This window comes from Hemibagrus wyckioides, linkage group LG11, assembly GCF_019097595.1.
Source record: "Hemibagrus wyckioides isolate EC202008001 linkage group LG11, SWU_Hwy_1.0, whole genome shotgun sequence".
In the NCBI taxonomy this organism is placed as follows: Eukaryota; Metazoa; Chordata; class Actinopteri; order Siluriformes; family Bagridae; genus Hemibagrus; species Hemibagrus wyckioides.
The window spans coordinates 2,301,850-2,328,351 of NC_080720.1; the positions used below are offsets into that span (position 1 = coordinate 2,301,850).

The 26,502-nt window shown below is 45.2% G+C and overlaps 1 protein-coding gene across 1 annotated transcript in view; it reads right to left on the bottom strand.

Annotated features, from left to right (window-relative positions):
• Positions 1–16,888, bottom strand: part of oca2 (oculocutaneous albinism II) — a 138,223-nt gene extending 121,335 nt beyond the window's left edge. The window contains exons 1-2 of the mRNA XM_058401977.1: positions 16,619–16,888; positions 1,965–2,168 (exon numbers count right to left, since the gene is read on the bottom strand). Of these exons, the coding sequence (XP_058257960.1) occupies positions 1,965–2,167 (203 nt within the window). The 5' untranslated portion in view covers position 2,168; positions 16,619–16,888. The remainder of the gene's footprint in view (positions 1–1,964; positions 2,169–16,618) is intronic.
• Between the last annotated feature and the right edge of the window lie 9,614 nt (positions 16,889–26,502).

A 26,502-nucleotide genomic window follows, 5' to 3' on the forward strand; every position in this document is an offset into this window, starting at 1 on the left:
ACCACTGAGTTACTGTCACCACTGAGTTACTGTTAGAACTGAGTTACTGTCACCACTGAGTTACTGTCACCACTGAGTTATTGTCACCATCGAGTTACTGTTACCACTGAGTTACTGTCACCACTGAGTTATTGTCACCATGGAGTTACTGTTACCACTGAGTTACTGTTACCACGGAGTTACTGTTACCACTGAGTGACTGTCACCACTGAGTTATTGTCACCACTGAGTTACTGTTACCACTGAGTTACTGTTACCATGGAGTTACTGTTACCACTGAGTTACTGTCACCACTGAGTTACTGTTACCACTGAGTTACTGTTACCATGGAGTTACTGTTACCACTGAGTTACTGTTACCACTGAGTTACTGTTACCACGGAGTTACTGTTACCACTGAGTTACTGTTACCACTGAGTTACTGTTACCACTGAGTTACTGTCACCACTGAGTTACTGTTACCATGGAGTTACTGTTACCACTGAGTTACTGTTACCACTGAGTTACTGTTACCACGGAGTTACTGTTACCACTGAGTTACTGTTACCACTGAGTTACTGTTACCATGGAGTTACTGTTACCATGCAGTTACTGTTACCACTGAGTTACTGTTACCACTGAGTTACTGTTACCACTGAGTTACTGTCACCACTGAGTTACTGTTACCACTGAGTTATTGTTACCATGGAGTTACTGTCACCATGGAGTTACTGTCACCATGGAGTTACTGTCACCACTAAGTTACTGTCACCACGGAGTTACTGTCACCACTGAGTTACTGTTACCATGGAGTTACTGTTACCATGGAGTTACTGTCACCACTGAGTTATTGTCACCATGGAGTTACTGTTACCATGGAGTTACTGTCACCACTGAGTTATTGTCACCATGGAGTTACTGTCACCATGGAGTTACTGTCACCATGGAGTTACTGTCACCACTAAGTTACTGTCACCACTGAGTTACTGTCACCACTGAGTTACTGTTACCATGGAGTTACTGTTACCATGGAGTTACTGTCACCACTGAGTTATTGTCACCATGGAGTTACTGTCACCATGGAGTTACTGTCACCACGGAGTTACTGTCACCACTGAGTTACTGTTACCATGGAGTTACTGTCACCACTGAGTTACTGTCACCACTGAGTTACTGTTACCACTGAGTTACTGTCACCACTGAGTTACTGTTACCATGGAGTTACTGTCACCACTGAGTTACTGTTAGAACTGAGTTACTGTTACCATGGAGTTACTGTCACCACTGAGTTACTGTCACCACTGAGTTACTGTTACCATGGAGTTACTGTCACCACTGAGTTACTGTCACCACTGAGTTACTGTCACCACTGAGTTACTGTTACCATGGAGTTACTGTCACCACTGAGTTACTGTCACCACTGAGTTACTGTCACCACTGAGTTACTGTTACCATGGAGTTACTGTCACCACTGAGTTACTGTCACCACTGAGTTACTGTTACCATGGAGTTACTGTCACCACTGAGTTACTGTCACCACTGAGTTACTGTCACCACTGAGTTACTGTTACCATGGAGTTACTGTCACCACTGAGTTACTGTTAGAACTGAGTTACTGTTACCATGGAGTTACTGTCACCACTGAGTTACTGTCACCACTGAGTTACTGTTACCACTGAGTTACTGTCACCATGGAGTTACTGTCACCACTGAGTTACTGTTACCATGGAGTTACTGTCACCACTGAGTTACTGTCACCACTGAGTTACTGTCACCACTGAGTTACTGTTACCATGGAGTTACTGTCACCACTGAGTTACTGTTACCATGGAGTTACTGAGACATTTTCTGTGTCAGGTCTCAGAGTGGAGTTTTACTTTTCACTCTCTTTGTTTCTCTGTCTTTTTGGGCCTTCTCTCTCTCTCTCTCTCTCTCTCTCTTTCTCTCTTTACCTCCCTCGCTCCCTCCCTCCCTCAGCAGTGATACCTGTGCTCCTGGTGGTCAGTGTAGATGATGTGGTGACCCGGCGGTACAGTAGCGGCCTGCAGCAGCTTCCGAGTCTCCGCCCTGTTGGAAAATCCTTCTAGGAGAATCAGCTCATCAAAGTTTCCTGCCACAGCCTCAGACTTCTGATGGCCCTGAGCTCCAGCTGGAGACATCTCCAGACTGCTCTTATTCTCCAGATACATCCTGAAGAAACAGGAGAAAAGAAGCAGGACTTTAACGAGTCACTGGAATCATTCGAGGAGTAGAAATTTATAAGATTCAGTTGTGATACACATGTACAGTACATGTGATACATGTGACACGCCCTCTAGTGGCCATTCAGTGAACTATCTATCTCTGCACACCTTCCATGCTCTGAAATCTTCACCATTTTGTGGATGTAGGTTCTGTGATTCTGTCACTTCCATGTTCAGTCTAAGCTCCCGGGTAATTTCCTGTCCTGCAACGCTGGCTAAAGTTCCACAGGTTTTCACAGAGCAGTAATTGGTGTTAGGTTTATTGCGCCGTGGCTGCTGGAGGATTGTGGGGTTTTATTTAAGTGTCCCATGATGCCTCAGTTTGTCCTGTGAGTGACAGACTCCCCAGACCAGAGAACAGAACTAGGGCAATTAAGAAATAAAACCTCCTTCAGGACTGAAAATCTCACCTGCTGACCCTTCTACTGCACATAAGCTAACTGAGGCCTAAGGGGATTGCTAGCAGGATTGCTAATGCCTTATTTTGGACTCTGTGTGTGTGTGTGTGTTAAGAATGATTTTCTTTGTGTGTTCAGATTAAATCCCTGCATGTGATGCTAAGCTTTAGCATAAATAGCAACTTCTCTCTTGCTAGTTTTCTTTCTCCGAGAAACACGTGATCATCATCATCATCATCACCACCACACACACACACGTTTGAACTCTGTGTGTGTGTGTGTCTGTGTGTGTGTGTGTGTGTGTGTGTGTGAACTGAAGCTTAGGGATTAATCTTCACATGTGAAGGAAACAGTGTCTGAGTTCAGAGTCCACGTGAGCTACATTCCAAAGAGCTTGACGTCGGGGTTAGCGGTGTCCTTAGCACTGATCTCATGAGGGGAGAAAAAAAACAAGCCTGAGGCAAGAACTTCATAACCTCAGCATTGTTAGCGTCAGCGCTCACTGTTTACTTAGCGGATTACTATCTTAGTGGTTTGCTAGCTTCAGAGCTAATGAACTTCTGCATATAATTACTGTGATAGTTAGCTAACATTCGCCCGCTTGTTAGCAAACATGGCTGTTTATTAGCAGCTAAAACTTCCTGCTAGAGATATTAACATTAGCTAAGCTAGTCAATATTAGTGTGTTTGTGTTTAGTTGGCTAGCTTAGCTCATGCTGTTAATATAAAGCTGCACTTCTGCATCAAAAAAGGACAAAAAGTAAATAAAGGCTAGTCGTGATGTGTTTGATTTGAGATCATGTGACATCACATTAACGTATAATGACCAGAAGTCTAAAACCTCCAATAACAAATTTTTTTTTACAACCAAATGTTTAACAGTGTTTCAGAAACATGTTTCTGAAAAGGTTCCTCAGTTCCTGAGAAGGGTTTTACTGTGGAATTGTTCCAAGTCCTCACTGATTCCTGATGAAGTGGATCTAAGATCTCTGGGTTTCTGAAAACGTTTTTGTGGTGAAAATGCAAATTTAAAGTAGTCAGTTCTGGAAAAGGTTCAGAAACAAGCATGAAGTCCTTATTCCGGATACAGTGGTAAAAAAAGAAAAGATATAATAAGTTCCCTAAGTTCCTGAAAAGGATCTCGTGGTAAAAAAAAAAAAAAAAAAAAAGGTTCGTGGGATCCTAAAAAGTTAAAATGCTGTTTTTTTGTGTGTGTTTCTACAAAACGTCTTGGTTCTTGATGCATCCTCAAAGGTTCCTCTGGTTGAAGCAAATCTAAAGATCAACTTCTTGAAAAGGTTCCTGTGATGGAAAATGTTTGTGATACTGAAAAGTGAAAATGCTGTTAAAAAAAATCAAATCAGACTGAACTGAACCAAACTGATTTGAAATGAGTCAAATAAATTGAATAAACTGACAGTCTCCCCTGCTGTAACACACACTCTCCCCCTACTGTAACACACACTCTCCCCCTACACTCTCCTCCTACTGTAACACACACTCTCCCCCTACTGTAACACACACTCTCCCCCTACTGTAACACACACTCTCCTCCTACTGTAACACACACTCTCCTCCTACTGTAACACACACTCTCCCCCTACTGTAACACACACTCTCCTCCTACTGTAACACACACTCTCCCCCTGCTGTAACACACACTCTCCTCCTACTGTAACACACACTCTCCTCCTACACTCTCCCCCTACTGTAACACACACTCTCCTCCTACTGTAACACACACTCTCCTCCTACACTCTCCTCCTACTGTAACACACACTCTCCTCCTACACTCTCCCCCTACTGTAACACACACTCTCCTACTACTGTAATACACACTCTCCCCCTACTGTAACACACACTCTCCCCCTGCTGTAACACACACTCTCCTCCTACTGTAACACACACTCTCCTCCTACTGTAATACACACTCTCCCCCTACTGTAACACACACTCTCCCCCTACTGTAACACACACTCTCCTCCTACTGTAACACACACTCTCCTCCTACTGTAACACACACTCTCCCCCTACACTCTCCCCCTGCTGTAACACACACTCTCCCCCTACACTCTCCCCCTACACTCTCCTCCTACTGTAACACACACTCTCCCCCTACACTCTCCTCCTACACTCTCCTCCTACTGTAACACACACTCTCCCCCTACTGTAACACACACTCTCCTCCTACTGTAATACACACTCACCTCCTACTGTAACACACACTCTCCTCCTACTGTAACACACACTCTCCCCCTACTGTAACACACACTCTCCCCCTACACTCTCCTCCTACTGTAACACACACTCTCCCCCTGCTGTAACACACACTCTCCCCCTACTGTAATACACACTCTCCCCCTACTGTAACACACACTCTCCTCCTACTGTAACACACACTCTCCTCCTACACTCTCCTCCTACTGTAACACACACTCTCCCCCTACTGTAACACACACTCTCCTCCTACTGTAACACACACTCACCTCCTACTGTAACACACACTCTCCTCCTACTGTAACACACACTCTCCTCCTACTGTAACACACACTCTCCCCCTGCTGTAACACACACTCTCCCCCTACTGTAACACACACTCTCCTCCTACTGTAACACACACTCTCCCCCTGCTGTAACACACACTCTCCTCCTACTGTAACACACACTCTCCCCCTACTGTAACACACACTCTCCTCCTACTGTAACACACACTCTCCCCCTGCTGTAACACACACTCTCCCCCTGCTGTAACACACACTCTCCCCCTACTGTAACACACACTCTCCTCCTACTGTAACACACACTCTCCCCCTACTGTAACACACACTCTCCCCCTACTGTAACACACACTCTCCTCCTACTGTAACACACACTCTCCCCCTACTGTAACACACACTCTCCTCCTACTGTAACACACACTCTCCTCCTACTGTAACACACACTCTCCTCCTACTGTAACACACACTCTCCCCCTGCTGTAACACACACTCTCCTCCTACTGTAACACACACTCTCCCCCTGCTGTAACACACACTCTCCCCCTGCTGTAACACACACTCTCCCCCTACTGTAACACACACTCTCCTCCTACTGTAACACACACTCACCTCCTACTGTAACACACACTCTCCCCCTACACTCTCCTCCTACTGTAACACACACTCTCCTCCTACTGTAACACACACTCTCCCCCTACTGTAACACACACTCTCCTCCTACTGTAACACACACTCTCCCCCTACGGTAACACACACTCTCCTCCTACTGTAACACACACTCTCCTCCTACTGTAACACACACTCTCCCCCTACACTCTCCTCCTACTGTAACACACACTCTCCCCCTACTGTAACACACACTCTCCTCCTACTGTAACACACACTCACCTCCTACTGTAACACACTCTCCCCCTACTGTAACACACACTCTCCCCCTGCTGTAACACACACTCTCCTCCTACTGTAACACACACTCTCCTCCTACTGTAACACACACTCTCCTCCTACTGTAACACACACTCTCCTCCTACTGTAACACACACTCTCCTCCTACTGTAACACACACTCTCCCCCTGCTGTAACACACACTCTCCCCCTACTGTAACACACACTCTCCCCCTGCTGTAACACACACTCTCCTCCTACTGTAACACACACTCTCCTCCTACTGTAACACACACTCTCCTCCTACTGTAACACACACTCTCCCCCTACACTCTCCCCCTGCTGTAACACACACTCTCCCCCTACTGTAACACACACTCTCCTCCTACTGTAACACACACTCTCCCCCTACACTCTCCTCCTACTGTAACACACACTCTCCTCCTACTGTAACACACACTCTCCCCCTACTGTAACACACACTCTCCTCCTACTGTAACACACACTCTCCTCCTACTGTAACACACACTCTCCCCCTACTGTAACACACACTCTCCTCCTACTGTAACACACACTCTCCCCCTACTGTAACACACACTCTCCTCCTACTGTAACACACACTCTCCCCCTACACTCTCCTCCTACTGTAACACACACTCTCCTCCTACTGTAACACACACTCTCCCCCTACTGTAACACACACTCTCCCCCTACTGTAACACACACTCTCCCCCTACACTCTCCTCCTACTGTAACACACACTCTCCTCCTACTGTAACACACACTCTCCTCCTACTGTAACACACACTCTCCCCCTACTGTAACACACACTCTCCCCCTACTGTAACACACACTCTCCTCCTACTGTAACACACACTCTCCCCCTACTGTAACACACACTCTCCTCCTACTGTAACACACACTCTCCCCCTGCTGTAACACACACTCTCCCCCTACTGTAACACACACTCTCCTCCTACTGTAACACACACTCTCCCCCTACTGTAACACACACTCTCCCCCTACTGTAACACACACTCTCCTCCTACTGTAACACACTCTCCCCCTACTGTAACACACACTCTCCCCCTACTGTAACACACACTCTCCTCCTACTGTAACACACACTCTCCCCCTACTGTAACACACACTCTCCCCCTACTGTAACACACACTCTCCTCCTACTGTAACACACACTCTCCTCCTACTGTAACACACACTCTCCTCCTACTGTAACACACACTCTCCTCCTACTGTAACACACACTCTCCCCCTACTGTAACACACACTCTCCCCCTGCTGTAACACACACTCTCCCCCTACTGTAACACACACTCTCCCCCTGCTGTAACACACACTCTCCCCCTGCTGTAACACACACTCTCCCCCTGCTGTAACACACACTCTCCCCCTACTGTAACACACACTCTCCCCCTACTGTAACACACACTCTCCCCCTACACTCTCCTCCTACTGTAACACACACTCTCCCCCTACTGTAACACACACTCACCTCCTACTGTAACACACACTCTCCCCCTACACTCTCCTCCTACTGTAACACACACTCTCCCCCTGCTGTAACACACACTCTCCTCCTACTGTAACACACACTCTCCCCCTACACTCTCCCCCTGCTGTAACACATACTCTCCCCCTGCTGTAACACACACTCTCCCCCTACACTCTCCCCCTGCTGTAACACACACACTCCCCCTACTGTAACACACACTCTCCCCCTGCTGTAACACACACTCTCCCCCTACTGTAACACACACTCTCCCCCTACTGTAACACACACTCTCCCCCTACTGTAACACACCCTCCCCCCCTGCTGTAACACACACTCTCCCCCTACTGTAACACACACTCTCCCCCTACTGTAACACAGACTCTCCTCCTACTGTAACACAGACTCTCCCCCAACTGTACCACACACTCTCCCCCTACTGTAACACACACTCTCCTCCTACTGTAACACACACTCTCCCCCTACTGTAACACACACTCTCCTCCTACTGTAACACACACTCTCCCCCTGCTGTAACACACTCTCCCCTGCTGTAACACACACTCTCCCCCTACTGTAACACACACTCTCCCCCTACACTCTCCCCCTGCTATAACACACACTCTCCCCCTGCTGTAACACACACTCTCCCCCTACTGTAACACACTCTCCTCCTACTGTAACACACACTCTCCCCCTACACTCTCCCCCTGCTATAACACACACTCTCCTCCTACTGTAACACACACTCTCCTCCTACTGTAACACACACTCTCCCCCTACACTCTCCTCCTACTGTAACACACACTCTCCCCCTACTGTAACACACACTCTCCTCCTACTGTAACACACACTCACCTCCTACTGTAACACACACTCTCCCCCTACACTCTCCTCCTACTGTAACACACACTCTCCCCCTACTGTAACACACACTCTCCCCCTACTGTAACACACACTCTCCTCCTACTGTAACACACACTCTCCCCCTACTGTAACACACACTCTCCTCCTACTGTAACACACACTCTCCCCCTGCTGTAACACACACTCTCCCCTGCTGTAACACACACTCTCCCCTGCTGTAACACACACTCTCCCCCTACTGTAACACACACTCTCCCCCTACACTCTCCCCCTGCTATAACACACACTCTCCCCCTAATGTAACACACACTCTCCCCCTACTGTAACACACTCTCCTCCCACTCTAACCCACCCTCTCCTCCTACTGTAACACACACTCTCCTCCTACTGTAACACACACTCTCCCCCTCCTGTACCACTCATTCTCCTCCTACTGTAACCCACACTCTCCCCCTACACTCTCCCCCTCCTGTAACACATGCTCTCCCCCTGCTGTATCACACACTCTCCCCCTACACTCTCCCCCTGCTGTAACACACACGCTCCCCCTACTGTAACACACACTCTCCCCCTGCTGTAACACACACTCTCCCCCTACTGTAACACACACTCTCCCCCTACTGTAACACACACTCTCCCCCTACTGTAACACACACTCTCCTCCTACTGTAACACACACTCTCCTCCTACTGTAACACACACTCTCCCCCTGCTGTAACACACACTCTCCTCCTATTGTAACACACACTCTCCTCCTACTGTAACACACACTCTCCCCCTACACTCTCCCCCTGCTGTAACACACACTCTCCCCCTACACTCTCCCCCTGCTGTAACACACACTCTCCCCCTACTGTAACACACACTCTCCCCCTACTGTAACACACACTCTCCCCCTACACTCTCCCCCTGCTGTAACACACACTCTCCCCCTACTGTAACACACACTCTCCTCCTACTGTAACACACACTCTCCTCCTACTGTAACACACACTCTCCCCCTGCTGTAACACACACTCTCCCCCTGCTGTAACACACACTCTCCTCCTACTGTAACACACACTCTCCTCCTACTGTAACACACACTCTCCCCCTGCTGTAACACACACTCTCCCCCTGCTGTAACACACACTCTCCTCCTACTGTAACACACACTCTCCCCCTACACTCTCCCCCTGCTGTAACACACACTCTCCCCCTACACTCTCCCCCTGCTGTAACACACACTCTCCCCCTACACTCTCCCCCTGCTGTAACACACACTCTCCCCCTGCTGTAACACACACTCTCCCCCTACTGTAACACACACTCTCCCCCTACTGTAACACACACTCTCCCCCTACTGTAACACACACTCTCCCCCTACACTCTCCCCCAACTGTAACACACACTCTCCCCCTACACTCTCCTCCTACTGTAACACACACTCTCCCCCTGCTGTAACACACACTCTCCCCCTGCTCTAACACACACTCTCCCCCTGCTCTAACACACACTCTCCCCCTACTGTAACACACACTCTCCTCCTACTGTAACACACACTCTCCCCCTACTGTAACACACACTCTCCTCCTACTGTAACACACACTCTCCTCCTAATGTAACACACACTCTCCTCCTACTGTAACACACACTCTCCTCCTACTGTAACACACACTCTCCCCCTACACTCTCCTCCTACTGTAACACACACTCTCCTCCTAATGTAACACACACTCTCCTCCTACTGTAACACACACTCTCCCCCTACTGTAACACACACTCTTCCCCTACTGTAACACACACTCTCCTCCTACTGTAACACACACTCTCCCCCTACTGTAACACACACTCTCCCCCTACTGTAACACACACTCTCCCCCTACACTCTCCTCCTACTGTAACACACACTCTCCCCCTACTGTAACACACACTCTCCCCCTACACTCTCCCCCTACTGTAACACACTCTCCTCCTACTGTAACACACACTCTCCCCCTACTGTAACACACACTCTTCCCCTACTGTAACACACACTCTCCTCCTACTGTAACACACACTCTCCCCCTACTGTAACACACACTCACCTCCTACTGTAACACACACTCTCCCCCTACACTCTCCTCCTTCTGTAACACACACTCTCCTCCTACTGTAACACACACTCTCCTCCTACTGTAACACACACTCTCCCCCTACTGTAACACACACTCACCTCCTACTGTAACACACACTCTCCCCCTACACTCTCCTCCTTCTGTAACACACACTCTCCTCCTAATGTAACACACACTCTCCTCCTAATGTAACACACACTCTCCTCCTAATGTAACACACACTCTCCTCCTACTGTAACACACACTCTCCCCCTGCTGTAACACACACTCTCCCCCTGCTGTAACACACACTCTCCCCCTACTGTAACACACACTCTCCCCCTACTGTAACACACACTCTCCTCCTACTGTAACACACACTCTCCCCCTACTGTAACACACACTCTCCCCCTGCTGTAACACACACTCTCCCCCTGCTGTAACACACACTCTCCCCCTACACTCTCCCCCTGCTGTAACACACACTCTCCTCCTACTGTAACACACACTCTCCCCCTACACTCTCCCCCTGCTGTAACACACACTCTCCCCCTACTGTAACACACACTCTCCCCCTACTGTAACACACACTCTCCTCCTACTGTAACACACACTCTCCTCCTACTCTAACACACACTCTCCCCCTACTGTAACACACACTCTCCCCCTGCTGTAACACACACTCTCCCCCTGCTGTAACACACACTCTCCTCCTACTGTAACACACACTCTCCCCCTACTGTAACACACACTCTCCCCCTACTGTAACACACACTCTCCTCCTACTGTAACACACACTCTCCTCCTACTGTAACACACACTCTCCCCCTGCTGTAACACACACTCTCCCCCTGCTGTAACACACACTCTCCCCCTACACTCTCCCCCTACTGTAACACACACTCTCCTCCTACTGTAACACACACTCTCCTCCTACTGTAACACACACTCTCCTCCTACTGTAACACACACTCTCCTCCTACTGTAACACACACTCTCCCCCTGCTCTAACACACACTCTCCCCCTGCTCTAACACACACTCTCCCCCTACTGTAACACACACTCTCCTCCTACTGTAACACACACTCTCCTCCTACTGTAACACACACTCTCCCCCTACACTCTCCTCCTTCTGTAACACACACTCTTCCCCTACTGTAACACACACTCTCCTCCTAATGTAACACACACTCTCCTCCTACTGTAACACACACTCTCCCCCTACTGTAACACACACTCTCCCCCTACTGTAACACACACTCTCCTCCTAATGTAACACACACTCTCCTCCTACTGTAACACACACTCTCCTCCTACTGTAACACACACTCACCTCCTACTGTAACACACACTCTCCCCCTACACTCTCCTCCTTCTGTAACACACACTCTCCTCCTAATGTAACACACACTCTCCTCCTAATGTAACACACACTCTCCTCCTACTGTAACACACACTCTCCCCCTGCTGTAACACACACTCTCCCCCTACTGTAACACACACTCTCCTCCTACTGTAACACACACTCTCCCCCTACTGTAACACACACTCTCCCCCTGCTGTAACACACACTCTCCCCCTGCTGTAACACACACTCTCCCCCTACACTCTCCCCCTGCTGTAACACACACTCTCCTCCTACTGTAACACACACTCTCCCCCTACACTCTCCCCCTGCTGTAACACACACTCTCCCCCTACTGTAACACACACTCTCCCCCTACTGTAACACACACTCTCCTCCTACTGTAACACACACTCTCCCCCTACACTCTCCTCCTACTGTAACACACACTCTCCCCCTACTGTAACACACACTCTCCCCCTACACTCTCCCCCTACTGTAACACACACTCTCCTCCTACTGTAACACACACTCTCCCCCTGCTGTAACACACACTCTCCCCCTGCTGTAACACACACTCTCCTCCTACTGTAACACACACTCTCCCCCTACTGTAACACACACTCTCCTCCTACTGTAACACACACTCTCCTCCTACTGTAACACACACTCTCCCCCTGCTGTAACACACACTCTCCCCCTGCTGTAACACACACTCTCCTCCTACTGTAACACACACTCTCCTCCTACTGTAACACACACTCTCCCCCTGCTGTAACACACACTCTCCCCCTGCTGTAACACACACTCTCCCCCTACACTCTCCCCCTACTGTAACACACACTCTCCTCCTACTGTAACACACACTCTCCTCCTACTGTAACACACACTCTCCTCCTACTGTAACACACACTCTCCCCCTGCTGTAACACACACTCTCCCCCTGCTCTAACACACACTCTCCCCCTGCTCTAACACACACTCTCCCCCTGCTCTAACACACACTCTCCCCCTACTGTAACACACACTCTCCTCCTACTGTAACACACACTCTCCTCCTACTGTAACACACACTCTCCTCCTACACTCTCCTCCTTCTGTAACACACACTCTTCCCCTACTGTAACACACACTCTCCTCCTACTGTAACACACACTCTCCTCCTACTGTAACACACACTCTCCTCCTACTGTAACACACACTCTCCTCCTAATGTAACACACACTCTCCTCCTACTGTAACACACACTCTCCTCCTACTGTAACACACACTCTCCCCCTGCTGTAACACACACTCTCCCCCTGCTGTAACACACACTCTCCCCCTGCTGTAACACACACTCTCCTCCTACTGTAACACACACTCTCCCCCTGCTGTAACACACACTCTCCCCCTGCTGTAACACACACTCTCCTCCTACTGTAACACACACTCTCCTCCTACTGTAACACACACTCTCCCCCTGCTGTAACACACACTCTCCCCCTGCTGTAACACACACTCTCCCCCTACACTCTCCCCCTACTGTAACACACACTCTCCTCCTACTGTAACACACACTCTCCTCCTACTGTAACACACACTCTCCTCCTACTGTAACACACACTCTCCCCCTGCTGTAACACACACTCTCCCCCTGCTCTAACACACACTCTCCCCCTGCTCTAACACACACTCTCCCCCTGCTCTAACACACACTCTCCCCCTACTGTAACACACACTCTCCTCCTACTGTAACACACACTCTCCTCCTACTGTAACACACACTCTCCCCCTACACTCTCCTCCTTCTGTAACACACACTCTTCCCCTACTGTAACACACACTCTCCTCCTACTGTAACACACACTCTACTCCTAATGTAACACACACTCTCCTCCTATTGTAACACACACTCTCCTCCTACTGTAACACACACTCTCCTCCTACTGTAACACACACTCTCCTCCTAATGTAACACACACTCTCCTCCTACTGTAACACACACTCTCCTCCTACTGTAACACACACTCTCCCCCTACACTCTCCTCCTACTGTAACACACACTCTCCTCCTAATGTAACACACACTCTCCTCCTACTGTAACACACACTCTCCCCCTACTGTAACACACACTCTCCTCCTACTGTAACACACACTCTCCTCCTAATGTAACACACACTCTCCTCCTACTGTAACACACACTCTCCTCCTACTGTAACACACACTCTCCCCCTACACTCTCCTCCTACTGTAACACACACTCTCCTCCTAATGTAACACACACTCTCCTCCTACTGTAACACACACTCTCCCCCTACTGTAACACACACTCTCCTCCTACTGTAACACACACTCTCCTCCTAATGTAACACACACTCTCCTCCTACTGTAACACACACTCTCCTCCTAATGTAACACACACTCTCCTCCTACTGTAACACACACTCTCCTCCTACTGTAACACACACTCTCCCCCTACACTCTCCTCCTTCTGTAACACACACTCTCCTCCTACACTCTCCTCCTTCTGTAACACACACTCTCCCCCTACTGGAGTGGAGGAAATATTACTGCTTCAGTCACGCATGAAGAAAGCTTTTGTTCTCTTTGTTGATTCTAAAAGGTCATTTCCTTCCACATGAGTCTGTAAAAATGACATAAAAGCCCTTTCCCTGAGGCACACACACACACACACACACACACAGACACACACTCATGCCATGTCAGCACCAGACGAAGATGGAGCTACCGCTGTCTCGTTATCTATGACCAATCATTTGGATTTGCTCGTGCACACCACAGACTCTGGCCTTTCATGAACGGTCCCCAGTGGCGGTCAGGCCTCACCATGAGCCACGCTTGGAAAAGGAAGTAAGACACAGGAAGTAAAAAGGAAGGAAAAGGAAGTAAGAAATAAAAACACAAATAAAATCCATCAAGTGCACAAACCCAGACTTTTAAGACCTTCTACTAAAATGTAAACAGTTCATGTCTCATGTAAAAGCACTAAAAACATTCATTAAGAGATCACATGCTTAATCAAGCTCTCAAGTTCCTGAAAAAGTTCCTGATATGAAACCAGTCTTCTTGGTTCCTGGAAGTTTCTCACTGTGAAAAAGTTCACTTTGGTTTGAAAAGGTTCCTGCAATGAATAGATTGCAGCAAAATGTCCTGGGTTCCTGAAAATGTTAAAAAATGTAAAAAGTTCCTGGATTTCCAAAAAGGTTCCTACTAAGAAAAATCTAAAAATCTAAATTCCTGGGATCCTGAAATTGTTCAATGTAATCAAAGTTCTCCTAAATCTGTTTTCTGTACTTTAAAAGTTCCTTCTGATGGAAGTCCAGCTAAACTTTCTGAAAGGTTCCTGGAATAAAAAAGAACCAAAAGTTCCTCGGTGCCTGAAAAGGTTCTTCATGAGGAAAAACATCCAAATGCAAATAAATACATGCATCTAAATTTCCAGAGTTCCTGAAAAGGTTCCTGCCATTAAAAACACTTTTATAAAGTTTCCAGAGTTTCTTGATTTGAGAATGAATCTGAATTTCTAAGGCTCCTGAAAGGTTCCTCTAAAAAAAATCTAATGTGATCATTCCATCACTTATTCCTTTAATTTTACCTTTAGTAACATGACAGCAGGAACCTTTTCTTGAGTTACACCCTGGACAGGTCACCAGTCCATCACAGGGCCACACATATAGACAGACAACCACACACACTCACTCCTATGGGCAATTTAGAATTACCAATCAACCTAATGTACATGTTTTTGGACTGTGAGAGGAACCGGAGTACCCGGAGTAAACCCACACAGGCACGAGGAGAACATGCAAACTCCACACAGAAAGGCCCCTGTCTGTTCGAACCCGGGATTCAAACCCAGGACCTTCTTGCTGTGAGGCAACAGTGCTGACCATGAAGCCACCGTGCCACCTGAAGTGAGCTCCTGTAAAAGCTCCTGTAGCTAAAAATTCACCTAAACTCCCTGAAATTATGAAAAGTTCCTTCTGGTTGAACAGCATCTAAACGTCTCAAAGGTTCCTGTAGTGGAAATAAACCTGAGGCTGCTGAGAGTCTGAACAATGATCCACAGTGGAACCGTGTGTGAAGTCTGTGTGTGGTTCTCCTGTAGGAAACGAGCTTAAAGAAGAAAAAACCCTCCCAAATTCCTGAAGTTTCTTCTAATGGATTTTCTCTTCAGGAATAAAACACATGAATAAATTTTTAAAAAATCTGGTCATAAATTACACCAAAAAAAAACAAAACAAAACCAAAAACTCCATAATAAAAAGTTCACTTCACCATGTTTTTTTGACATTCTTATTATTTAGAAAAATATATATAATCATTTATCCATGTTTTATAAATAAACTAAATAACAAAATAAAGAAATGAATAAATAAATAAAATAATAATAACAATAATAATAAAAATAAAAATATAAATAAATACATACATACATGCATGCATACACAAATAAATAAACAAACAAATAAATAAGTAAATTTTGCAGGCTGGTTGATTTTGTACAAATAATTAGAGATGTTCTGATGATCGTCATCCAGTTTATTTAATTTCATTAATTTTTTTTTTTTTAAATTGTAAGAAAGAAATTCATTAGCTTCATAAATCATAAAAATGTCTAGGGTTCTTTAGCTAAATTTGTCAGTTATAACTTATTTATTTATTAATTATTACTATTTATATATAATATACATTTTTTTTTTTTTTAATTTTATACAGGACCCTGTTAGAGACCTGACAGAGTAGACCTAGATGAAAAACCTGACAAGAACCTGCTTAAAGCATGGAAGTATAAAGAATAGAAGAATTGTTTACCTTGTAAAAAGTGATGAAAGTGATGATGATGATGATGATGATGATGAAGATGGTTCAGTAAGTTTATGAAAAATTACACAAAAGCCTTCATTGATATTCACACTCTTGAGGAAAAAAGCAGAATGTCTCAGAGCTCTGGTGATGTTCCTCAGACGCTCTCCACGCCAGAACAGCAGCCGGGATTCCTGAACTGCGGAGGCTGAGGAGGAGGGAGAGGGATGAAGTGGATGAAGAGGAGGAGGAATGAGGGAGGTGATGAAGGTACTAGAGACTGAGAGGAGAAGAGGAGAGTGTGGGAATGTTTGTGAAATTTCAGCCGAAGAAAGAGGGAGGAACCAGAGCAGAAGTGTCCACTGGGACGGAGGAGGACGGATTGTTATCTCTCTAATACTCATCATTACTATCCTTCTGAGGCCCTAATAATAATAATAATAATAATAATAATAATAATAATAATAATAATAATAATAATAACAACAACAATAATAATAACAATAACAATAATAATAATAATAATAATAATAAACATTTTGGTTCTTTTAAAAAAATTGTCTCTTTGTAGGGGCCAACTGAATCCCACAAGGTCCTCGTTAAGATATAAAAACCTGCAAGTGTTTCAATAAACATTCATTTTACAGGATCTGCATGAAAATACATGATATTGACGTGAGTGAGTGAGTGAGTGAATGAATGAGTGAATGAGTGAGTGAGTGAGTGAGTGAGTGAATGAGTGAGTGAGTGAATGAATGAGTGAATGAGTGAGTGAGTGAGTGAGTGAGTGAGTGAGTGAGTGAGTGAGTGAGTGAGTGAGTGAATGAGCGAGTGAGTGAATGAATGAGTGAATGAGTGAGTGAGTGAGTGAGTGACTGAGTGAGTGAGTGAGTGAGTGAATGAGTGAGTGAATGAGTGAGTGAGTGAATGAGTGAGTGAGTGAATGAATGAGTGAGTGAGTGAGTGAGTGAATGAATGAGTGAATGAGTGAGTGAGTGAGTGAGTGAGTGAGTGAGTGAGTGAATGAGTGAGTGAGTGAATGAATGAGTGAATGAGTGAGTGAGTGAGTGAGTGAGTGAGTGAATGAGTGAGTGAATGAGTGAGTGAATGAATGAGTGAGTGAGTGAATGAATGAGTGAGTGAGTGAATGAATGAGTGAATGAGTGAGTGAGTGAGTGAGTGAGTGAGTGAGTGAGTGAGTGAGTGAATGAACAAATGAATGAATGAGCAAGGGTGTGAGTAAGTAAATGAACAAGGAAGCGAATAAGTGAATGTGTGTGTGTGTGTGTGTGTGTGTGAGAGAGAGAATAAAAGAATGAATAAGTGATTAAGTTAGTGAGTCAGTAAATGAATGAATGAACAAACAGACAAATGATGAGTGAATAAGTAAATGAGAGAGTGAGTGAACAAATGAATGAATGAGAGTGAATATATGAACAAGTGAGTAAATGAATGAGTGTATGAATGAATGAATGAATGAATGAATGAGCAAGCAAATGGACAAACGAACAAACTAACAAGTGAGGGAATGAGTGAGTGTGTGAGTGAATGAGGGAACAAATGAATAAATGAGTGAGAGACTATAGTAAGAGAATATATGAACAAGTGAGTAAGTGAATGAGTGTATGAATGAATGAATGAATGAATGAGCGAATAAAAGAACAAACAAACAAATGAGTGAATAGGTAAATGAGTGAGTGAGTGAGTGAGTTAGTATCTATAACACACACACATACATATTGAGTTTTGTATATTGAATCCATTCCCTCACTTATGTAAAAGCTTTTAATCAGCTTTGAGGTGAAAAGGAGAAAATCAGCTCCATCACGTGTGAGTATAAGAGCGCAGAGTCGTACAGATCAGGGAACGAGGCGATGAGACCGCTGATAATCCACAAAGCCGCTCATTCAGAGTCACCAGGTCCACGTCCAGACGTCTCTGACATCACGGTCATCAAGTGACCTCAGGACACACGCCACCCTCCAGGCTCACTGCGTCACATGGAGAAGCTCCTCAGTGGGAGATCTTCGCCTGGAGGCTCACCGAGACTCCAACTCCAGAGGACAATGTGGGCGAGGAGAGAGAGAGAGAGAGAGAGAGAGAGAGAAAGTCAGTGTGTTAGAGTAAACTTCATCAAAGACACGAGATGAGATCATTCACAACTGCTCCTGCTGATTTGTTTTTTTGTTTTCATTTCATTGTCAGTACCGCTTATCCGATCTATCCTCAGGTCACCGGGAGCCTGTGCCTATCTCAGGAGTCATCGGGCATCAAGGCAGGATAAACCCTGGACGGAGTGCCAGCCCATCGCAGGGCACACACACACACACAGACACACACACACAGACACACACACTCATTCACTCACGCAGTCACACACTACGGGCAATTTAGAGACTCCAATCAGCCTATAAGCATGAGAGAGAGAGAGATGGCAAGTGAGTGAGTGAGTGAGTGAATAAATGAGTGAGGGAGTGAGTGAGTGAATAAATGAGTGAATGAGTGAATAAATGAGTAAATGAGTGAGTGAGTGAGTGAATAAATGACCGTGTGAGTGAGTGAGTGAATAAATGACCGTGTGACTGAGTGAGTGAGTGAGTGAATAAATGACCGTGTGAGTGAGTGAGTGAATAAATGACCGTGTGACTGAGTGAGTGAGTGAGTGAATAAATGACCGTGTGAGTGAGTGAGTGAATAAATGACCGTGTGAGTGAGTGAGTGAATAAATGACCGTGTGAGTGAGTGAGTGAGTGAATAAATGACCATGTGAGTGAGTGAGTGAGTGAGTGAGTGAGTGAATAAATGACCGTGTGAGTGAGTGAGTGAGTGAATAAATGACCGTGTGAGTGAGTGAGTGAGTGAATAAATGACCGTGTGAGTGAGTGAGTGAGTGAGTGAGTGAATAAATGACCGTGTGAGTGAGTGAGTGAATAAATGACCGTGTGAGTGAGTGCGTGAGGGAGTGAGTGAGTGAATAAATGACTGAGTGAGTGAGTGAATAAATGACAGCGTGAGTGAGTAAGTGAGTGAATAAATGACTGACTGAGTGAGTGAGTGAGTAAGTGAGTGAATAAATGACTGAGTGAGTGAGTGAGTGAGTGAGTGAGTAAGTGAGTGAATGAATGACAGCATGAGTGAGTGAGGGAGTGAGTAAGTGAGTGAATAAATGACAGGATGAGTGAGTGAGTGAGTAAGTGAGTGAATAAATGACAGCGTGAGTGAGTGAGTGAGTGAGTGAATAAATGACTGAGTGAGTGAGTGAGTGAATAAATGACTGAGTGAGTGAGTGAGTGAGTGAATAAATGACAGCATGAGTGAGTGAGGGAGTGAGTAAGTGAGTGAATAAATGACTGACTGAGTGAGTGAGTGAGTAAGTGAGTGAATAAATGACAGCGTGAGTGAGTGAGTGAGTGAGTGAGTGAATAAATGACTGAGTGAGTGAGTGAGTGAATAAATGACCATGTGAGTGAGTGAGTGAATAAATGACCGTGTGAGTGAGTGCGTGAGTGAGTGCGTGAGGGAGTGAATAAATGACCGTGTGAGTGAGTGAGTGAGTGAGTGAATAAATGACCGTGTGAGTGAGTGAGTGAGTGAGTGAGTGAATAAATGACCGTGTGAGTGAGTGAGTGAGTGAATAAATGACCGTGTGAGTGAGTGAATAAATGACCGTGTGAGTGAGTGCGTGAGGGAGTGAGTGAGTGAGTGAATGAATGACCGTGTGAGTGAGTGAGTGAATAAATGACTGAGTGAGTGAGTGAGTGAGTGAGTGAATAAATGACAGCGTGAGTGAGTAAGTGAGTGAATAAATGACTGACTGAGTGAGTGAGTGAGTGAGTGAGTGAATAAATGACTGAGTGAGTGAGTGAGTGAGTGAGTGAGTGAATAAATGAGTGAGTGAGTGAATAAATGACTGAGTGAGTGAGTGAGTAAGTGAGTGAATAAATGACTGACTGAGTGAGTGAGTGAATAAATGACTGAGTGAGTGAGTGAGTGAGTGAATAAATGACTGAGTGAGTGAGTGAGTGAATAAATGACAGTGTGAGTGAGTGAGTGAGTGAGTGAATAAATGACTGAGTGAGTGAGTGAATAAATGACTGAGTGAGTGAGTGAGTGAGTGAGTGAATAAATGACAGTGTGAGTGAGTGAGTGAGTGAGTGAATAAATGACCGTGTGAGTGAGTGAGTGAATAAATGACCGTGTGAGTGAGTGAGTGAATAAATGACCATGTGAGTGAGTGCGTGAGTGAGTGAGTGAGTGAATAAATGACTGAGTGAGTGAGTGAATAAATGACTGAGTGAGTGAGTGAGTGAGTGAATAAATGACCGTGTGAGTGAGTGAGTGAATAAATGACCGTGTGAGTGAGTAAGTGAGTGAATAAATGACTGACTGAGTGAGTGAGTGAGTGAGTGAGTGAATAAATGACTGTGTGAGTGAGTGAGTGAGTGAGTGAATAAATGACCGTGTGAGTGAGTGAGTGAGTGAGTGAGTGAATAAATGACCGTGTGAGTGAGTGCGTGAGTGAGTGAGTGAATATATGACCGTGTGAGTGAGTGAGTGAGTGAATAAATGACCGTGTGAGTGAGTGAGTGAGTGAATAAATGACCGTGTGAGTGAGTAAGTGAGTGAATAAATGACTGAGTGAGTGAGTGAGTGAGTGAGTGAGTGAGTGAGTGAATAAATGACTGAGTGAGTGAGTGAGTGAGTGAGTGAGTGAATAAAAGACTGAGTGAGTGAGTGAGTGAATAAATGACAGTGAGTGAGTGAATAAATGACAGTGTGAGTGAGTGAGTGAATAAATGACTGAGTGAGTGAGTGAATAAATGACCGTGTGAGTGAGTGAGTGAGTGAGTGAGTGAATAAATGACCATGTGAGTGAGTGAGTGAATAAATGACCGTGTGAGGGAGTGCGTGAGGGAGTGAATAAATGACCGTGTGAGTGAGTGCATGAGGGAGTGAATAAATGACCGTGTGAGTGAGTGAGTGAATAAATGACCGTGTGAGTGAGTGAGTGAATAAATGACCGTGTGAGTGACTGCGTGAGGGAGTGAGTGAGCGAGTGAATAAATGACCGTGTGAGTGAGTGAGTGAGTGAGTGAGAGAGTGAGTGAGTGAATAAATGACTGAGTGAGTGAGTGAATAAATGACAGTGTGAGTGAGTGAGTGAGTGAGTGAGTGAGTGAATAAATGACTGAGTGAGTGAGTGAATAAATGACAGTGTGAGTGAGTGAGTGAGTGAATAAATGACTGAGTGAGTGAGTGAATAAATGACAGTGTGAGTGAGTGAGTGAGTGAGTGAGTGAATAAATGACTGAGTGAGTGAGTAAGTGAATAAATGAGTGAGTGAGTGAGTGAGTGAATAAATGACTGAGTGAGTGAGTGAGTGAATAAATGAGTGAGTGAGTGAGTGAATAAATGACTGAGTGAGTGAGTGAGTGAATAAATGAGTGAGTGAGTGAGTGAGTGAGTGAGAGAGTGAGTGAGTGAATAAATGACTGAGTGAGTGAGTGAGTGAATAAATGACAGTGTGAGTGAGTGAGTGAGTGAGTGAGTGAGTGAGTGAATAAATGACTGAGTGAGTGAGTGAATAAATGACTGAGTGAGTGAGTGAATAAATGACAGTGTGAGTGAGTGAGTGAGTGAATAAATGACCGTGTGAGTGAGTGAGTGAGTCAGTGAATAAATGACCGTGTGAGTGAGTGAGTGAATAAATGACCGTGTGAGTGAGTGCGTGAGTGAGTGAGTGAGTGAGTGAGTGAATAAATGACTGAGTGAGTGAGTGAGTGAATAAATGACTGAGTGAGTGAGTGAGTGAATAAATGACCGTGTGAGTGAGTGCGTGAGTGAGTGAGTGAGTGAGTGAATAAATGACTGAGTGAGTGAGTGAGTGAGTGAATAAATGACTGAGTGAGTGAGTGAGTGAGTGAGTGAGTGAATAAATGACTGAGTGAGTGAGTGAGTGAGTGAATAAATGACTGAGTGAGTGAGTGAATAAATGACTGAGTGAGTGAGTGAATAAATGACTGAGTGAGTGAGTGAGTGAGTGAGTGAATAAATGACTGAGTGAGTGAGTGAGTGAATAAATGACCGTGTGAGTGAGTGAGTGAGTGAATAAATGACCGTGTGAGTGAGTGAATAAATGACCGTGTGAGTGAGTGCGTGAGTGAGTGCGTGAGGGAGTGAATAAATGACCGTGTGAGTGAGTGAGTGAATAAATGACCATGTGAGTGAGTGCGTGAGGGAGTGAGTGAGTGAGTGAATAAATGACTGAGTGAGTGAGTGAGTGAGTGAATAAATGACAGCGTGAGTGAGTAAGTGAGTGAATAAATGACTGACTGAGTGAGTGAGTGAGTGAGTGAATAAATGACAGCGTGAGTGAGTGAGTGAGTGAGTGAATAAATGACTGAGTGAGTGAGTGAATAAATGACCGTGTGAGTGAGTGAGTGAGTGAGTGAATAAATGACTGAGTGAGTGAGTGAGTGAATAAATGACAGCGTGAGTGAGTAAGTGAGTGAATAAATGACTGAGTGAGTGAGTGAGTGAGTGAGTGAGTGAATAAATGAGTGAGTGAGTGAATAAATGAGTGAGTGAGTAAGTGAGTGAATAAATGACTGAGTGAGTGAGTGAGTGAATAAATGACTGAGTGAGTGAGTGAGTGAGTGAATAAATGAGTGAGTGAGTGAGTGAGTGAGTGAATAAATGACTGAGTGAGTGAGTGAATAAATGACAGCGTGAGTGAGTGAGTGAGTGAATAAATGACTGAGTGAGTGAGTGAATAAATGACTGAGTGAGTGAGTGAGTAAATGACTGAGTGAGTGAATAAATGACTGAGTGAGTGAGTGAATAAATGACTGAGTGAGTGAGTGAGTGAGTGAATAAATGACTGAATGAGTGAGTGAGTGAATAAATGACTGAGTGAGTGAGTGAGTGAGTGAGTGAGTGAATAAATGACCGTGTGAGTGAGTGAGTGAATAAATGACCGTGTGAGTGAGTGAGTGAATAAATGACCGTGTGAGTGAGTGCGTGAGTGAGTGCGTGAGGGAGTGAATAAATGACTGAGTGAGTGAGTGAGTGAGTGAATAAATGACTGAGTGAGTGAGTGAGTGAGTGAATAAATGACTGAGTGAGTGAGTGAGTGAGTGAGTGAATAAATGACTGAGTGAGTGAGTGAGTGAGTGAGTGAATAAATGACTGAGTGAGTGAGTGAGTGAGTGAATAAATGAGTGAGTGAGTGAGTGAATAAATGACTGAGTGAGTGAGTGAGTGAGTGAGTGAATAAATGAGTGAGTGAGTGAGTGAATAAATGACTGAGTGAGTGAGTGATTAAATGACTGAGTGAGTGAGTGAGTGAATAAATGAGTGAGTGAGTGAATAAATGACTGAGTGAGTGAGTGAGTGAGTGAATAAATGACTGACTGAGTGAGTGAGTGAATAAATGACCGTGTGAGTGAGTGAGTGAGTGAATAAATGACCGTGTGAGTGAGTGAATAAATGACCGTGTGAGTGAGTGAGTGAGTGCGTGAGGGAGTGAATAAATGACCGTGTGAGTGAGTGAGTGAATAAATGACCGTGTGAGTGAGTGCGTGAGGGAGTGAGTGAGTGAGTGAATAAATGACTGAGTGAGTGAGTGAGTGAGTGAATAAATTACAGCGTGAGTAAGTGAGTGAATAAATGACTGACTGAGTGAGTGAGTGAGTGAGTGAGTGAGTGAATAAATGACTGAGTGAGTGAGTGAGTGAGTGAGTGAGTGAATAAATGACTGAGTGAGTGAGTGAATAAATGACCGTGTGAGTGAGTGAGTGAGTGAATAAATGACTGAGTGAGTGAATAAATGACAGCGTGAGTGAGTAAGTGAGTGAATAAATGACTGACTGAGTGAGTGAGTGAGTGAGTGAGTGAGTGAGTGAATAAATGAGTGAGTGAGTGAGTGAGTGAATAAATGAGTGAGTGAGTGAGTGAGTGAGTGAGTGAGTGAATAAATGACTGAGTGAGTGAGTGAGTGAATAAATGACTGAGTGAGTGAGTGAGTGAGTGAATAAATGACAGCGTGAGTGAGTGAGTGAGTGAGTGAATAAATGACTGAGTGAGTGAGTGAATAAATGACTGAGTGAGTGAGTGAGTAAATGACTGAGTGAGTGAGTGAGTGAATAAATGACTGAGTGAGTGAATAAATGAGTGAGTGAGTGAGTGAATAAATGACTGAGTGAGTGAGTGAGTGAATAAATGACTGAGTGAGTGAGTGAATAAATGACTGAATGAGTGAGTGAGTGAGTGAGTGAATAAATGACAGTGTGAGTGAGTGAGTGAATAAATGACAGTGTGAGTGAGTGAGTGAATAAATGACCGTGTGAGTGAGTGAGTGAATAAATGACCGTGAGTGAGTGAGTGAGTGAGTGAGTGAGTGAGTGAGTGAGTGAGTGAATAAATGACCGTGTGAGTGAGTGAATAAATGACCGTGTGAGTGAGTGAGTGAATAAATGACCGTGTGAGTGAGTGCGTGAGTGAGTGCGTGAGGGAGTGAATAAATGACTGAGTGAGTGAGTGAGTGAGTGAATAAATGACTGAGTGAGTGAGTGAGTGAGTGAGTGAATAAATGACTGAGTGAGTGAGTGAATAAATGACTGAGTGAGTGAGTGAGTGAATAAATGACTGAGTGAGTGAGTGAGTGAGTGAGTGAGTGAGTGAGTGAATAAATGAGTGAGTGAGTGAGTGAGTAAGTGAGTGAATAAATGACTGACTGAGTGAGTGAGTGAGTGAGTGAATAAATGACTGAGTGAGTGAGTGAGTGAGTGAATAAATGACTGAGTGAGTGAGTGAGTAAGTGAGTGAATAAATGACTGACTGAGTGAGTGAGTGAGTGAGTGAGTGAATAAATGACTGAGTGAGTGAGTGAGTGAGTGAGTGAATAAATGACTGAGTGAGTGAATAAATGACTGAGTGAGTGAGTGAGTGAGTGAGTGAATAAATGACTGAGTGAGTGAGTGAATAAATGACTGAGTGAGTGAGTGAGTGAGTGAATAAGTGAATAAATGACTGAGTGAGTGAGTGAATAAATGAGTGAGTGAGTGAGTGAGTGAATAAATGACAGTGAGTGAGTGAGTGAATAAGTGACTGAGTGAGTGAGTGAGTGAATAAATGAGTGAGTGAGTGAGTGAGTGAGTGAGTGAGTGAGTGAGTGAGTGAATAAATGACTGAGTGAGTGAGTGAGTGAATAAGTGACTGAGTGAGTGAGTGAGTGAATAAATGAGTGAGTGAGTGAATAAATGACTGAGTGAGTGAGTGAGTGAGTGAATAAATGACTGAGTGAGTGAGTGAGTGAATAAATGACTGAGTGAGTGAGTGAGTGAGTGAGTGAATAAATGACCGTGTGAGTGAGTGAATAAATGACCGTGTGAGTGAGTGAGTGAATAAATGACCGTGTGAGTGAGTGAGTGAATAAATGACCGTGTGAGTGAGTGAGTGAGTGAGTGCGTGAGGGAGTGAATAAATGACCGTGTGAGTGAGTGAGTGAATAAATGACCGTGTGAGTGAGTGAGTGAGTGCGTGAGGGAGTGAATAAATGACCGTGTGAGTGAGTGAGTGAAAAAATGACCGTGTGAGTGAGTGAGTGAGTGAGTGAATAAATGACCGTGTGAGTGAGTGAGTGAATAAATGACCGTGTGAGTGAGTGCGTGAGGGAGTGAGTGAGTGAGTGAATAAATGACTGAGTGAGTGAGTGAATAAATGACTGAGTGAGTGAGTGAGTGAGTGAATAAATGACTGAATGAGTGAGTGAGTGAATAAATGACAGTGTGAGTGAGTGAGTGAGTGAATAAATGACTGAGTGAGTGAGTGAGTGAGTGAGTGAATAAATGACCGTGTGAGTGAGTGAGTGAATAAATGACCGTGTGAGTGAG